The sequence below is a fragment of the Gavialis gangeticus genome, unplaced genomic scaffold (genome assembly GCF_001723915.1).
Source record: "Gavialis gangeticus isolate Ggan-Ray unplaced genomic scaffold, GavGan_comp1, whole genome shotgun sequence".
NCBI classification, from domain to species: domain Eukaryota; kingdom Metazoa; phylum Chordata; order Crocodylia; family Gavialidae; genus Gavialis; species Gavialis gangeticus.
Genome location: NW_017729030.1, coordinates 47,475,653 through 47,493,244, shown reverse-complemented (window position 1 = coordinate 47,493,244; position 17,592 = coordinate 47,475,653). Strand labels below are relative to the sequence as shown.

The 17,592-nt window shown below is 40.8% G+C and overlaps 1 protein-coding gene across 1 annotated transcript in view; it reads left to right on the top strand.

Moving 5' to 3' along the window:
* Positions 1-1,529: 1,529 nt before the first annotated feature.
* ZNF827 (zinc finger protein 827) overlaps positions 1,530-17,592 on the top strand; it is a 159,357-nt gene continuing 143,294 nt past the window's right edge. Inside the window, exons 1-3 of the mRNA XM_019521839.1 lie at positions 1,530-2,094; positions 2,377-2,565; positions 9,229-9,401. Of these exons, the coding sequence (XP_019377384.1) occupies positions 1,530-2,094; positions 2,377-2,565; positions 9,229-9,401 (927 nt within the window). The remainder of the gene's footprint in view (positions 2,095-2,376; positions 2,566-9,228; positions 9,402-17,592) is intronic.

Here is a 17,592-nt window from a genome sequence, read left to right as displayed (position 1 = left end):
CTTTCTGATTGGCCAGTTAGATGTACAAAAATGTTTGGTTATGTCTATCTCTGAAAAACCACTGTGAAGAAGAGCAATTCAGGGGCACCATACATTAAATACTGCCAGTCATATCTTGGGGGAGGCAAAATGCATTGCAGTTGCCTGTGAAGAGAAAATATAGCCAGCCATAAGGAAGCAAACACTTTTTTTTCATTTGATAATATGGATTTTTGGTATAGTCTTTGTTTAATTTTATTGAAGAAATTTAACAGAGAACAAAAAATACATCTCTCCAACAAGAAAGAATGATTTGGTGTACAGGATAGTTCTGAAAATAACTGGGAGATCAGTGCGTTATCTTGTAGTTCCTGCATTACTAATCAAATCTATTTGGGAAGGAAACTCCCAAAGTTTTTTGGGTTTTTTTCCCCACAAGGAAGTATATGATTGGACTGAGATTAAAATAACTGAAGGTAGCTACTTTTGATATGAATAGTTAAATGGCTGTTCTGTCTTTTGAAGAAATCTAAGCACTACCAGTAATTTTCAACCACAGTGCCACAGCACCGTGGGTGCCTTAAGATCTATTAAAGGGTGCCGCAGGTTGCTACGTGGTGTTAACACTCTTAGGTGTGCAGACGTGATTCACAGGATAAAACCAAAGATTTCAGCTGAGAATCCAAAGTGCTAGAAACATTCTGACCTGTTGTGATCTTTGTAGAATCTTTGCAACAGAGAAATTGCTCTATTTTTCCACACTAAAAAACAAAAAGAACGAGAACTATGAGCTGGCATTTTCCAAAGGGTGCCTTGAGTCTAGAAAGGTTGAAAACCACTGTACTAACCTTAGAGAGTTTTTAGGTAGCTGATACTCAGTGGACTAAATACATCTGCTTTAACTCCACTGAACTCATCATGAAGAACTTACACAATACATAGGAAGAGATAGATGATGTCCAGGTTGTCATGCAGATAGATTACTACAATTATGCTGGTCATACTGTGGTAGGAAACCCAGATCTAGGCCACCCTCCAGCAGTGAGGTGACCAGGAGCAGTGTTAGTTGCTTTCAGTGTCTGAGCCACTGTGTTGGCTCAGAGAGCGGTGGGGGTTAACACAGCCACTGCTTGCCCTATCTCTGCCAAAATAGGTCCCCAGGGGAGTTCTGTACCCTGGAATTTGGGGGAAGGATGAGTGATGGCACCATTAACTTTTGCCATTGTGTCAGTTCAGAGAGCCACAGGTATTAATGCCACATACCCCAGCCCTGTATTCCTGGTCAACATGGCTCCAAAGACCAGGTTTGGTATGCAGCTCCAGACACCCATGGCTTAAGGTGATGATGGCAAGATTAAGCAAGTTATGTGTATGTTTAGTAGCTGTTCAATAGGCTCCAATTTTTATGGCTTGTATAGAGGTCATTGTGTCCAGTTTTTATCACAATGTTCTTGGAAAGGGAAGAGAGAAGCTTAGGCGTTTAGAGAACTGAAACATGCATCTGAAAATGAAGAATGCTTATGCATATTTTTCCACTGAGTTTTGAGTAAATGTGTTCTTCTTGGTCTCCCCCAGATGGTACTAGAGAGGAGGAAGTGGAAGGTGAACTTAGTGAAGAAGAACACTGGTTTGGAAACTCTTCAGAGACCCCCTCAGAAGCATCATATGGAGAAGTCCAGGAAAACTTCAAGTTGTCTCTTGAGGATAGAATTCAAGAGCAGTCCACTTCCCCAGATACTTCTTTGGGAAGCGCAACTCCTAGCAGCAACACGCTGGAACTGGGAGCTATTGAGAGTGAGGCTTTAAGAGACACATTACAGAGTAACGAGCACCTTTCCCCTGATGTGTCATCTTTAGGTGAAGATGAACCTCCTGGTCCAAATAAGCCATTGAGTAGTAACCTGAGACGGCTGCTGGAGGCTGGTTCCCTCAAGCTGGACACTGCTGTCCCTGTCAATGGCAGGGTTGAGTCCCCTGTAAATCTTGGCTCAAATCTCTCCTTCTCTCCGCCTACTCATCATGCCCAGCAACTAAGTGTTCTTGCCAGGAAGCTTGCTGAGAAGCAGGAACAAAGTGACCAATACACTGCAAGTAATCGGTTTATATGGAATCAAGGTAAGTGGTTGCCAAACTCAACCACTACCTGTGGTTTGTCCCCAGATTCAGCTATCCTGAAACTGAAAGCTGCAGCCAATGCAGTTCTTCAGGACAAATCACTTTCGAGGACTGAAGACACTGTAAGATTTGAATCCTTTTCCTCACCTTTTAGTTCTCAGTCTGCCAGCTCCACCTTAGCAGCTTTATCAAAAAAAGTTAGTGAAAGAAACATGACTCCTGGTCAGGACCACCCACCTCCAGCCAGTTCTTTCCTTTCCCTTGCTTCCATGACTTCCTCAGCTGCCCTGCTCAAGGAGGTTGCTGCAAGGGCTGCAGGCACTCTTTTGGCTGAGAAGAAAAAGTCATTGGTTTCTGAGGATCCCCTGCAGCTTTCAGAGATGAAGCAAGAGAAAGCAACTCCACCGCAGTCTTTGGAATTATTGTTACTTCCAGTCCCTAAGGGAAGAGCTTCTAAGCCCACGAACACAGGTATGGACTATTTCAGTCACTGAGTAAGGCACATTTGTTTTGCTGTAGATTTGTATAATGTCTCTCCCATAGGTCTGCTTGGCATTGTTTCTACCTATTATGAAAAATAAAAGTGAAATACTCTAAGTAAACAAAAGGATACTTCTAAAAGTATCATTTAAAGACCAAACCTTCACAAGTGTTTCCATATTTGAAAGATAATGAGTGTACAGTTCAATACCTTTTTTTTTTATTCCATACAAATGCATTTTTTTCCCTCACCAAGTTCAGAATAGGTCCATACAAGAAATATTTAATGGGGAAGATCAAAGAATCCCTGTCAGAGAGCTCATGGTATCAGTGAACATGTACAAAACCAGTGCTTTTGAAATATCGGACAAGGGAGAATTTTCCCTCCTGCTGTCTCTGTCACAAATGGACTTTTGTATAATCGCTTACTACCTGTCCTAATTTACCAGAGTATATTATTATGTTGCCACTTTTCATTAAAATTTTCTGCAGAAGCACGAACAAATCTCACGTGTTCGTTCTTTCACAATCCTTTGTCATAAAAAAATAGAAAAAAATGAACTGCATTTTTCTAATTCTGCTCAAAAAAACCTGCTTTATACATCCACCTCCCCCCTGCCAGTCCTGACTTTAAGTCTTCTGGGATGTAGACCTAAAGGAAACAAGGAGGAACAATACTGCTAACAAACTGTTCACTAGAAGTCAGTAAATAATATAGGAGATTACATTATTTCAGTGATCAAAATATGTCATATTGCATATATACTATCACTTCTTTTAAAAATTGCATGCATCACGTGTTTATATTTCCATGGAAATACCTACAGAGCTCAGACACTGTGATCTTGCCACCAATTCTATTCTGGTGAAGAGGATGAGGAAGCTTTACTAAAATACTTTCACAACATATATAGCTTGAGTTAGTAAGCTAGGACCTGCTTACACTGGAATGTTTTACTGCTTATACCGAGATAATTATATTGGTGTTGTTAAGCTGGTATAAAACTATGCATAAGTCCTGGCAAGAATGTTATGAGATACAGTTTGTGACTGGCATAGCCATGTCAACAAAAGCTCCTGGTGTGGACAAGTTACATTGGCAAAAGTGCTTCTTTGACTTGAGGGAGGGGAGGACCAGCTTATATAAGCATAAGAACAGGTTGTGCCAGTGCAAGCTGTGTCTATTGTGAGTGCTTTGCCAACACAGTATACTAGAGTAGCAGAGTGCTCCTGGCACAAGACCTGGCCTGAGAGGCTTTGGGGGTTTTAAGTTGCAACTTTTCCAAAGAGACATAAACTAAACCAAAAATGGCTCTCTTGCACCAGAATAAGAAAGTCCACGTGAACTTAAACAACATTAACTAAACTGAATTGATTCATACATTAGTTTAAATTTAATGCAGCATAACTTTTTCATGTGTCTAAAAGGCCCTAAAGAGGACAGTAAGAAGGCAACAGCATAACTGAGGGGGGCGACTGGGATAGCAGCCCTGGCTGCTGCTGTTAGGAGAATACAAAAATAACAGCTGCTGCAGAGGTATCTGGACACGCCACAACTATTGGCGCTGTGGTAGCCAGTGCTTCCCCATGTGCAGCCCCTGCACAGAGCATGAAGCTGCCCTGCTATGCCTCTGCAAGGAGTTGGTTACATTAATAGATTACAGTATTTAATGCAGCGTACCATTCCAAAAATTTTCAGCATTGTATGCTTATTACTGTGTATGCAAAAAGTGGTTGCATTATTTGTTACCCTGACAGTGAAGAGTAGTGCAGAAAAGGCTTTTATTCCTGTAAAATCCAGGTTCCATATGTTTGGCTAACAAATTATGAATTGTAGACTCTGGCTGTGCAGCCTGGGCAAGAGGAATGCAGTCTAAGTACATATGTGGTACTGGCAATTTGTGAACTGGCTCTGATACAGTGAATTTTCTAGCAGCTATGCTCTTGGCTTAAGGCACAGGCTTGCAGTGCTGTGAAAAGATGGCAATGGGGGCATATTGCCTTGGGTCCTTAGTAACCATGGAATAATTGTTTCCATTTGCTTTTTGTAATTTCATATGTATATGCATATAAAGATGTGCGTCTAAAAAAAAAAAAGGGGGGGGGGGATCCGGGGGAAGGGGGTTTCCTCTCAGTTTATATGCACACAACCTCAGTTAGCATCCAAGCAAACTTTACCGTAAAAGATGAAAAACAGTTGTGCCTTTGTATACAGGCCCCTTTCCAATATGTTCATTAATTTTCAGCTTGCAAAGAAATGAAAATAAAAGACCAAGAAAAGCATTTAGATGGACTGCTTGGGTGCTCACTAGATTTTGTGTTCCATAATCAATCTCTCTGTAGATGTACAGTGTGCAGAAAGAGGTCACTGTTGCGTGATTTTTTGAGCAGTGGACATGGTGGTACTGTACTCCTCTAAAAGTTGAATTGGGTAACTGAGCGTGAGCATGTATATTTACTATGAAAGTAAATGTCACACACTCCTTTGAATCTTTTTGCAACCATGGTTTATGGTGCTAAAGCACAATATAATACTTAATTTTATAAACAGTTGTCTGTTGTTGCTGCTTTTGAGGACTAGGTTCTTAGGCTGCCAATAAGATAGACAGTTGTTCTCTGAAGGCTTAGACTGGCAAATTTCCCCATGTGTTTTCTCATATATTCCCAGTTTGCTTCCAGTTCTTATAAAACATTTCTTTCAGCCACTGCTGGAATTTAATTTTGCCATCAGTGACAGCCAGTGGCCGGTGAGCTCTATCACGTACTGATGAGTAAAGAAGCTGCTAAAATCTGTTCTACTTATTAGATGCCTAAGTGTGGTCCTGTTCCTTCCACCCTGCTCTGGACCTTGATAATCATGAAACAGTTGTTTACATTTGCTGAAAAATTGCTAACAGAAGAGATGACATGGTCCTTTCTCCCACATGGTTGCTTTTTCTGACTTTGTCCTAAGGCTAAGGTGAAAGTACATTACAAAAAAGTAGTGGCATCAATGGTTTTTCAGAGATCCAAGCAGGGTGAAATAGGATTGCAGCTAGGCACCTAACAGGTAGAATAGATTCTGGGTTGTGGAGCCCACACAAACATTCTTGCATCAAAAAAAGAGTTAGGGCTCATCTGCCAAAATCTGAGTATATAAACTTTTTCAGTAAGTAAAGTAATGGATAAATGAGCAATTTACAGAGGAAGGCAGGGAATTACTGTGGAGAAACTGGTGCCAAATAGCTGTTCATGGGCCCGCTCTTACCCTCTGATAAGTGAAAGCTTAATTGTGGCAACTTAACCCTGTTTCACTGAAGACTAAGCTGCCCTTGTTTAGCTTTCACTTATCATGAGGTCAAAGCAGGCCTGTGGATACTTACTGCAGAGTAGCTGATGCACAGTAATTCCCCTCTCCTCTTAACTCTATAATTTGTTTGTTTGAATATACCCAGGCTGCAATCTTGCCCGATCTCTCACGCTAACTTTGGTCAGGCCTGACAATTACATGAATGGGATATGACTGATAAAAGCGCAAGCTGGTGCAGAAGAGAAGTAAGTGGCATCCCCAAAAATCACTGTGTTGGCAGGGTGTAACAAGACATCTGAAGGCTGGTGGTGCTGCCTTTCAGATGAAATGTGAAATGGAGTACTAGAGTGTTTGATTCAAGTCTGTTTCTGGAAGAATATTGATGTCCGTCCTTACTTCCTCACTACATTCTGAGTCATAACATCTTGCCTACAGTTCTTCCAACATCCTGGCCAAAGTTTCATGTAGATACACGGAGTCTAATTTCTCCTCAGTTGTGTACTGCTGTTGAACTTACTGGAGTTGTTCCTAATTTTTACTTAAGTGCAGAATAGAGTTCAGTATAAATTGGAGGAGACTCAGGTCCCATAGTCTTTGTTTCTTGTGCCAAGTCATTATGTAACGTTAGAGAGGGCTCTCACGTTCCATTTCAGAGATGGCTGCATTCTTGTCATCAGCAGGGATCCTGGTTTTCTCCGATTAAAAAAAAAAAAAGTATCCTCAATTTTCAGATTTAAAAAAAAGTAACCCAAAATCCACATTTTTCCATGATTAAAATGAAAGCCCACTAAAATATATATATATTAGAGGCAAACCAGTTTCTGCACGCCAGTTTCTGCAGCCAGTGGCACAAGAGAATGTGGTGTGACTCAGACATCCTGCCTGAATGGCCAGGTACCATTTACAGGTAGGTCAACTAGGGGTGGCCCAGCCTAGAGCATGGCACAAACTCAGGGCTGTAGAGTTGACTTATAACCACTCTGCCCTTGAGCCCCTTTGGGATTTAAGTAACTGAGCAGGGATCCTGGTTTTCTCTGATTTAAAAAAAAAAAATCTCCAAATTTTGGATTAAAAAACATAACAAAAATCCATATTTTTCCATGTTTAAAATGGAACACCACTGAAAATTGGGGATTATATATATATCTATATCTATATATCTATAGATCTATATCTATATATGGATCTTTCTCTCTATATAATCCCCGATTTTATATAGATTTTATATATCTATATCAATATCTATCTAGATATATAGATATAGGTATCTATATATAGATATAGATATAGGTATCTATATATAGATATAGATATAGGTATCTATATATATGTATCTGTAGATAGATATAGATATGGTGGTGTTCCATTTTAATCATGGAAAAATATGCATTTTGGGTTACGTTTTTTAATCTGAAATTTGGAGATTTTTTTTTTATCAGAGAAAACCAGGATCTCTGCTCAGTTACTTAAATCCCCAAGGGGCTTAAGGGCAGAGTGGTTATAAGTCAACTCTACAGCCCTGAGTTTGTGTCATGCTCTAGCCTGGGCCACCCCGAGTTGGCTTACCTATAAATGGTACCTGGCCATTCAGGCGGGAAGTCTGAACCACATCACATTCTCTTGTGCCATTGGCTACAGAAACTGGCGTGCAGAAACTGGTGTGCCTCTAGGCTCAGATGGGCTTCGACTCCTTTTTTTAATCATAATTCCTGTATATTAGGATTTGCCATTATCAGTACTCTTGCAATTGTATTTTTTTGCCGACAATGATATGCGTAACTGCTGTTGAACTACTCTTTTTATCAATGTATGTATTGTTAAAAGGGTAGGAAATAGATGATAAAAACAAAATAGAACATTTTCTGGATTCCTATGGATAGTCAGTGGCTGACAAAGAGGGGATGATAGAGGGAAGAGAACTGATGGATAAAATGCTATGAAAGTATATTTATATAGTTTGCCATTTACCTTTTATGAAGAAATAAGTAAAGACATTAAAGAAGTGAAACACTAGCAATTCTTGCATTGGTTTCTGCTGACTCTGCAGAGATGCAATGAGGGAGCAATTTGATAATATGTTTAGTGTGATAGAAAACATCATGAGTAGAATTTCAGAACCTGCAAAACACATGCATTGAAAATATACTTTAAGGCTTGTTGGTTAGGCCAGTAAGGACCATCTAATCAGATGAATTGCTTTTGTCTCCTACCTGGGTATAGGAATGATACTGCAGGATTTTACACCATCTTTCTGGAGGTTTTGTCAGTTGGTTCCCAATCATATGAGGAATTGACATATGCTTAATTCTTGCAGGTAGAAAATAGCTGCTAGTAATGAACTGAACTATGCTGTAAGTAATTTCCAATAGCAGGATTAACAGTACTGGCTTCTGGATATTCAAAAACAATCGATTTCCATTTCAGCCCTCAAAAATTACTTCTAGTTCCATGATAACACTACAGATTTTCTCATAATGGGCAGAGGCATTTGTAGTGAGATGTCAGATACTTTGCTTCTGACTTAATACAGTTAACTATCTCTTTTCCCCTTAGCCTGGTTGTTACTCTGTACTTAGAAGATAAACTATATTTGCTGACAAATACAGAAATCTTCTTCCTCGCCTTGGTTGCATTTCCTCCTATTTTGGGCAGTGCTGTGCAAAACAGAGGCCAAATGTCTAGGAGGGCAGTAGATTTAATGTGCTAGCAACAAGAGGAATAGAAAAGAAGAAGAGAAAACCCATGACCCTAAGACCTCCTGATGGCTGAAATGGCAGCGGCATCTGCTAAAGCCATAACTAAACAAGTTCAACAGCAGGGACTCTGAAGTTGCTCGCTACTGGAGTTGAATATCATTAATGGCACCAGCATGGTTTTCAGCTAAGAGCTATGAATTATTCTATATTTAATATTTTTTTCATTTATCCATCACATGCAGGGCTGTGTGAATTTTGAATTTGTAAGCCAAGAGTTACGCATGTATGCCCACATTCAGTTGACAGTGGATAGGAAGTTTTGACCTTAGAACGAAGTTTATGAGAAAAAGTCCATCTTGGTTCAGCCAGATAATATGGAGCGTTGTAGCCAAATAAGACAGAATAGCACCTCCTACTAGCTATCCAAAGGCTATTTAAGACTTCAACTTTATAAACAAATCTGACTTTCAAGGATGAGCTTAGGTCAATGGGGATATGTCAGGAGAATAACTGAAATATGTTGATGAGCATTATTCTTTAACCATTGCTGTCTCTTTGCAGATGAGATACTTAAATTTAAAAATGATATGTGGGTATGTTTACAAGAAGAAAGTATTCTACTCATGGCTATAAAAGCTCTTCTCTTTTTTTTTCTCCCCTTCTGCTAAGCTTCAGAAGAAGAAGGCGGAAAACCTTTCCAGTGTCCAATCTGTGGCTTGGTTATAAAGAGGAAGAGTTACTGGAAACGACATATGGTGATTCACACAGGTTTAAAGAGTCACCAGTGCCCACTCTGTCCCTTTCGCTGTGCACGCAAGGACAATCTCAAATCACACATGAAGGTAAGGGATCTGTTCACTATCAAGGAATAGACTGTGTCAGCAACTAAACAAATAGGAAAAAGAACGTGTCTGATTAAAAGTAATACTTAAGGGCGGGGTGGGGGGAGGGATATTATTTTCTTACCTGTGCTACTAAACCTTCTTGTGATTAAAAATGAAAGCATAAAATATAAAATATTAAATTTCGATTTTAAAAATTCCTTCTGCAATTTTATACAGTTTGGACAGTGAAAGTAGACTCCGTTTTACTTTTTGCCGGCTGTGTTTGAGCACATATGGTAAAGTTAGGGTTGCAGGCACTTCAATGAAATATTTAAAACGCCCTAAATTATTGTTTTAACACCAAATGTTTTAAAAAAATATTTCTATTAACTTTGGAGAGGGGTGTGTGTGAAAAAGTGTTATTTCTTCTTTTTTTTTTGGTACAATACTCACTATTTGAGGCCTGTACTACCTGAAGTAAATTTTATGTATATGTTAAATTGGCAAAAGGAAACAATTTTAAATAGTATCTCCAGTAAGCTTAATAGAATGTAGGGTGATAGATGTCACTTTCTAGATAGCAGGGGTGGCCAGCTTGTGGCACAAGGGATGGCATGGACAGCCACTGGCAGATCAATGAGGGGGCAAGCAGCACAGCAGAAGATAGGCAGGGAGCAAAAGACTGAGCATGAGATCCAGCAGGGAGCACAGAGTAGAAAGCAGACCAGCAGATCAGGAAGAGGAAGGGGATTGGAGTGGCACTTGGGGAGGGTGTCGAGCTAATTTTTGGCACACCTGCCAAGAAAGTTGGCTCCTGCTGCTATAAAGGATGTGTTTGTAGCCATTGACTTCAGCTGAGTCATTGTGGTTTACACTTCACATAGGCAAGGCTAGCAGAACCCATCCCTGACCGTTCTGAGTTTACTCCATCACGTCTCAAGTGTCATGCCTTTAGACCTTATAGGATGGACTATGTATTTTTAGAGTGGCTCCTGGGCCACTGTACCAGGTGCATTGTTCATTAGGTCTTACTACATCAGGTCTGCCTGGGTTGAGGACATGCAGTTCTTTCTTTCAGGAGCCTGTGACCAACAGTAAGTGCAGTTCAACCTCTTCAGGCGGAAGTATGTTTTCACTTCTAATGCTAGGAACAAAAGCATGAGCAAAGAGAAGAAGGGGTTTTGTTTTTTGAAGGAGGGGGTGGGGGGGTTGAATAACACACAGTCTATAACAGGTCTGTATTACCTAAGACCTGGCACTCCATGGTGTAGGCCCTAGGCAAGAACCCTTTTTTGATTCCCAGACAACTTATCCTCATTTGTTCCCTGCTGCAGTTTATCTATTTCCTAGTGATATTTTCTATTGCCTTCTAGTTTTTTTGTGTTTGCAAGTTGGGATCTTTCTCTTTGCAGGCCAGTCTGATAAACTCAGTGTGGGTAGGGGGGGGTCCAGATGTAAGACATTAAAAGCAATGAATGGCACATACATTGTCTCTTAAGTACTGGCAGATGGATGGTTCTCTGACTCTGTTTTGTCTATGTACAGCCAGCATCTTCATGAATTAACTCCATTTGTCTTGAACCAAACCACCTTACAACAATCAGAAATACTTGTAGAGCCTACAGTATTTGTAACTCATCACAGCAACTCCCCATCTGTCAGAACACTGCTGCAGAGAAATCAGAAACAGAGAAGGACCAGAGTTCTTTTATGCTGTGTGTTTATGCCCCAGAACATACAAGTTTTATAGGGGTAATGTTAGTTTTCTGAAATTGGAATCGGGTACATCAGGGGTGTCAAATTCACCCCAGGTACCATGCCAGATACAGACTGCAGGGGCTTCTCCCAGGCTGGATCCACAGATCCAATTTGGGTAGCAGCGTGGGGCCATTTTTGGGTGGCAGTGCAGATCCAGGGGCATGTGGAACACAGTAGCAGCATGGGTCTGGGGGTGTGTGGCAGCATGGGACTGTGTTGAGCTAGCAGCCTGGATCCAGGGGGTTGCTGTCAATGGCCGTTTCCATTGGGCTCCAGGGACTCCAAATTCTGTGGCATGCCCCTTCTTCCCAACTTCCAGTAGCCTGTTGGATTACTGGTAGACCACAGGTCAAATTGCAGAGCATATGGTTAGATTGTTGCATAATCTTCCAAGAGATGTGGGTATAATGTTGGTAGCAATAATTAGACTGGGCAAAGGACTAGATAGAATTTAAGATGATAATTCCGTGCCATGAAATGGGTGGACTTAAAGACCTGTGTTAACTCATCCACTATTGATAACCTTCTAACTCAAGGAATTTGAGGGAGGCCTTCAATAAAGTATTGGTTATATATCCTTGGGATACTATTCCACTTCTAAAATTTGATTTTTTTTTTTTTTAAAAAACCTCCTTAGTAAGTTCTATTAAAACATTGCACTGCCCTGTGTAACTTTTCATCTTTCAACAAAGATTTTCATCATAATAAAAGGTACCAAAGATTTAATTATGTAGAGCAGTCCCCAAGAATGTCTGACATCACCAAAAATTATTTTTAATTGTTCTGCTCTGTGTGAAGAACTGAGGTTTAATCAATTCAAGCTATTTGTAAACAGAAACAATGCATGTCTGCTAACACCTTACAAGCCATGTCTCATCCTAATAGTGTGATAAGAATAACAGCTGACCCTCTTCTGTATTAATACTAGCTATTGCCTTTGTGATACAGACAGACACTAACTTGTGAGAAATTTCACCTCATATCACAGATAAGAACTGCAGCCCTTATAGGGGATACTGTTTTAAAATGATTTCAGCACAAGTCTGTAATTCAGAACAATTCTACACCAGTGTGTAATAGCTGTTTGTTCAAATCCTCTAAAATCCCTCAAAATCCTGCAGACCCTCAACACGCACACACATACACTCTTCTGCCCCAAAGGCAATAAAATTTTGCATGTTACTTGGTAACACTAATGTGTTTAAATTATATAAAGGGTGTTTGCATGTTGCTACTTTGATATCACATTTCTTTAGTCCATGATGTCCTCAGTGGTGGGGGTTTGGTAAATTCCCATCTGCTCTAAAAGTGTGCCCATATGTGGTTTCTAAAGTTTTACTCTTTCACCCCTTCAGATGAACATGTACATGAGGTCTGTTTGCTTCTTGGTGGAATTCAGGGTGTTGATATTGATCTTTTGTGATTCAGATACTACGTACCTGCAAACCTTTATCTTTTTTCTCTTTCACTGTAACAGTGAGATGCACTGGCACACAATAGAAGAGCATCTCCAGATTTAAACTTCTGGTGATTCACGACTGTTCTCAGTGGATAGCCCTCAACACGATCATTTGATTCTCATTTGATTAAACAGTCTGAATGCAAATGTGAAATAATAGCACATGAGTATTTTCAGTCTTTGGTCTGAGTGAAAGGGTGAAAGAACTATTAGTGTTAAATTTTTTCCTGGTTTGTGGGATGAAGTGCATCTTCACCACGTTTCAAAGTGGTTAACTGATTTGGCTCAGTTTAAAAAAAAATCCATAAAACTATTCATAAACCCAGAGTCACTTATAAAAAAGAGATTTTATACATGAATCAATAAAATAAACTAGCAAAGATTCCAGCAAGCCACATCCTTACCATGGAGGTGGGGCATGCAGGCTGCGAGGCTTGGCACTTGATACAGTTTAGTCTCACAGGTCACGATGGAGCATGTTGGGGGCTGTGGTTGACGCTGCGTATACAAACGCAAAGAAGTATGAGTAGGATTCAGTAGGCTATTCTAAATGCACAGCGCATAGAGATTTGAAGGAAATACTTTATAAAAATTGCTCCCTAAAAACAAAAGTGTGTTCACAACAGAATATGGGAAAGCCTAAAGAAATAAACTAATCAGAGGTCGTACGGTAAAAAAGAAGCTGTTAATTGGAGAGGCAGTATGGTTTCTCATCATCATTTAGAGATTTCATGGCACTATTTAGCTTTTTGTGGGTAAAGAGGGAATTTACCTACACAGGCTGTTTTTACTTGCCACACCCAATCGGTTTACAGTGGCTGCAGATAAGATTGTGTATTATCTCTGGGGAGTGTGGTTTCACAAAACAAAGGACTCGCTCTAGAATGCTCTACTGGAATAGGTCTGTTTATCAGGCTATACTGTCTGCTCAGACAGGATTCCACTTAAATCCAGACCCAACACATGTTGGTAAAGATATGATAGCATCTAGTATGTGAACCACACAATAACACCTTCTGCCATGCTACATGTGATTGTGGGATCCAGCCTCAGATCCTATCCTGCCTTATCCTATCCTGTAGCTGCAGGACTCTTAGCCCTGCTAATGTGTGAGGCAGAGGCACTCAGCCCCAGGACCCGTGGGGCTTTTCTTCCTGACAGCTGTGGGGTGCTGCTGCGGCTGAGAATCCCCTCAAGTGTGGGACTCACAGCTCTGGCAGCACTTGGTGCACCCCTGAGGCTGGGAGCCCCATCAGCTGACAGGGTTCCCAGCCACTGGGGGAGACCCTACTATACAAACAAATTAAAAGGAGAGAGACCAGCTATAAAATTATCACTCATTTTTCAGCTTTACCTTTATAGCTGGTTGGACCTTTTTATGGCATGATTGTTAATTTGCATGTGTAGCCAGTCTAAATTAATTGTGCAAGTAATTGGTTAATTGCATAATGCATGTAATATGTAGAAGGGACCTCAGTTTTATGTTCAGCTGAACAGGATGGCAGATGTTACATTTGGGATTAGCCACTGTAGCCCAGAGCTGCAGTATCTGCATCCCTCCGTAGATTGTATATGTTGTAGGTCTTTTCCAGACCCACACAGTACTTAGGAATTCTGAGTTGTGCTTTCTGTGAATGATTATAGGATTTCATATTGGGGTTGCTTCTTTTTTCCTGTTTTCCATTTTATGCAGTAGAAAAAACAGTTTCTAATACCTTTATGTCAATTATAACATGCTAATTAGACCAGGTCATGGTCACTGAAAATTTTTTTGGTGTCTTGTCTCCAGGTAAGGAACACCTTACTAGACAGAATAATGGACTCATTCTGAGCTAATCATGTTCACAACTATACAAACTTTTTTGACAGCACTTTAACCAGTAGAGGTCCTTTCCTAGAACCACTCACAACAGGAGGTGTGGATGTGAAAGACAAGAAGGAAAGCACCCTTGCAGGCATGCTACAGGCATGGGGGATTGAGAGGATACTGCCATTTCAGGCACAGAATGTTATCTTTAATTGCTGTATGATATTTCGGTTGTTAGGGAAACCTAAAATAGATGCAGTACAGAATTTAAAACTGAACATAGTTGTTTTATTGGCCTGTGATGGGGACAACAACCATAGCATCTGCATAAGCCCAAATGTCAGTCCTTACCTTTTGGTCCTGCGTTCTTGGAAGGTCTGTTAGATGTGGTTGTAGTTGCTCTCATCTCAGATGTATTTTGGAGATTACAGCATGGTTTCAGCAGGTGTTCTAAGCATTGAAACTGATGTTAAGCAAAATAGAGAGGCAAACAGCAAAGAAAATAGTTCTTGAGATCTTTCCTACAGGTCTCTACATGTTCAGGTAAAGATGCTATAGGATCACATGTGCATGGCAGGAAGCGTGATTGTGGGACTGTGCATTAGATCCCATTGCACCTTATTGCTGTGGCAGGGGGAGCCCAATTATGGGCTAGCAGTATTAGCAAGAAGCAGTCTCCCATGACTGGGAGGTCCCCCTGCTGAGGAGACTCCCATCCACAGGGATCACATGCAGCCAGGGCTGAGGGGCCTAGCTGGGACAGAGTCCTGTCAACTGAAAACCTCTTAGCCCTGACTCTTTGTGTGGTGCACCTGGGCCCACCAGCCACAGGGTGCTGCTGCGATCTCTCAGCCCTGGGGTGTTTGGAGCACCCTGCAGCTGGGAGATCACAGCACCTGCCATCTCCCAGCCTCGAGGGTGCGTTGTGGTCCCCAGCAGCTGGGAGATGGTAGCAGCTGCATTCTCCCAGCTGCCGACTGCCTACACATGCAAATTAAAGTTAGCTAGAAACCAGCTATAAAATTATTACATATTTTTAAGCAATAATTTTATATCTGGTTGGACCTCTTTTAATATGCCATAGTTAATTTGCAGGTATAGCCAGTCTAAATGTATTGTGAAATTAACAAGGTACTTGCACAATAGATATAATATGTAGAAGGGGCCACAGTTATCTCGATGCAGATACACTTTTTGAAGATTAGGAAAACAGTATTATTTTAGAAGGATCAGAAAAGTGATTATTTGGGAAGGATGGCTCAGCCTTTTCAGTTTCCCCTTCTAGGCTACTGTGGATGAAATTCACTTCAGAGCAGTGCTGTAGGCATCCATCAGTCAGCTTCTGGCCCTGTAGTATCTCAGGGGTATGCAGTCACTACCACACAGCTTCTTGCTCCAGCTCTCCATGTTCCTTGTGGAGAAACAGGCCAAGATCACAGAGCTTCATGCCAGAAAAGGCATCAGCAGGGTATCAGCCTAAGTACTAAAAAACATAATTTAGACCAAAATTTCTGTAAGTAAGTATGTACTGTATAATATAGAAACATTTATAGTTATAGTTTTATATCTTGCAAAAGAAGAAGCTTGAAGTAGAAATAGGTTAACTAGATTGCCTGGTAGTGGAAGAGGATCTTAACATAGAGGATATTGTTGCAGCATGATGAAACGGCAGAAATCAAAGAGATGATTGTGTAAACTAAACAGAAAAGGCAGATCAGGCTGTGGAGGTGGGGGAAGGGGTAGCATTACTCTCACCATTGAATCGATTGTGTTTGTGGTTGTGTTAAGGGGACCAAACAGTAGGCTCTGTGGGTGTGTCTAGATGAGCTTGCACATCCATTTCCCCAAGGACAAATAGCAATAGCACATAGTTGTGCTGCTGCTGCTTGCCCCCAGGAAACATCCACGCATGTGTGCTCTGGCGTGTGGCAAGTTACCCCAGGTACAGTAGGGGGGGTTGGGGCCAGTACCTGGGCTGGCCCCAGCAGGCTTACTTGGGGTCCTGGGGGCCTCCCAGGGGTCCAGTGGTAGCAATCTGGCATCAGGGAGCCTGGCCAGCAGCCAGACCATGGATCTGGCTGCACAGGCTCCGGTTTTGTGCAGCACACACTGCCACCATGTGTACCACACTGCTTTTTTGTAGTGTGGGTTTATCACGGTGTCAGACCCATTCTGCCACGCTGCAAGTTATCAGTGCTGGAAATACCTGCATGTCTGGACATGCCCTGTATGACTAAAAATCTTATGTTCTAGGGATACAAATATATTAATAGAGTTACGTATATAACCAGCCTCCAGATTAGGAAAAGGGTGCTGAATACATGATGTGGAGAGTAATCAGGGAGGCAACTGCATCTAGTCAGTAGTTAAAATCAGCAACTTCAAACATCTGCTTTTAAACTGGTCAGTTTTCGCACCAAGACAAGGTTAAGACAAGGAACTTCAGCACCTACAATTAAACAGTTCTAGAGCACAGCGAAGGAGAAGAATAGTCTTTGCTTAGTCTTAAGAAACATGGAGGTATTTGTTCAAAAGTAACTCTTGCTGAATTAATTGCTCATTGTACCTCTTATGTTAAATAAGTTTAACACACTTGGAGGAAGGTTCCTACCCTTAGAAAAACACCTTTTCTCATGTAAGTCAGCTGGTGGCAAATCTTGAATTTCTCTTTATAAAGAAAAGGCACTAAGGGCTGACTTTGCAAATCCCAGATAATACCAGATAAATTAATTGAAATGACAAAACATAGAATTACTAAACACCTGAATTGGTGTGGTATGATTGGAAGGCACTGGTTCTGTAAAAGAATATCATGCTCGCATCTACTAGAATACATTGAGCATGTCAACAAAATAATGGATAAAGGACATTCAACTGAGATAATTTATTTGGCCTTTAAAAAACCCTTTGGCAAAGTCACTCACTAAGAGGCTGTCAAGAAAATTAAGTAGTTGTAAAGAGAGGAGTGAAGTACTATCAACGATTAGGAAGTTACCAAGAGACAGTAAAACAAAGGGTAGGAATAAATTATAAATTTTAAGCATGACAAAAGGTTAACAGAAGTGTGCTCCAAACTAGGACAGGGGTTGTTTTTATATATTTAGTCGTGATGTATAGAACATTCTGCTGGAAAAACAAAATGAGGGCAGGGGGTATATGACAGGATGCACTGCATATTAGTATAT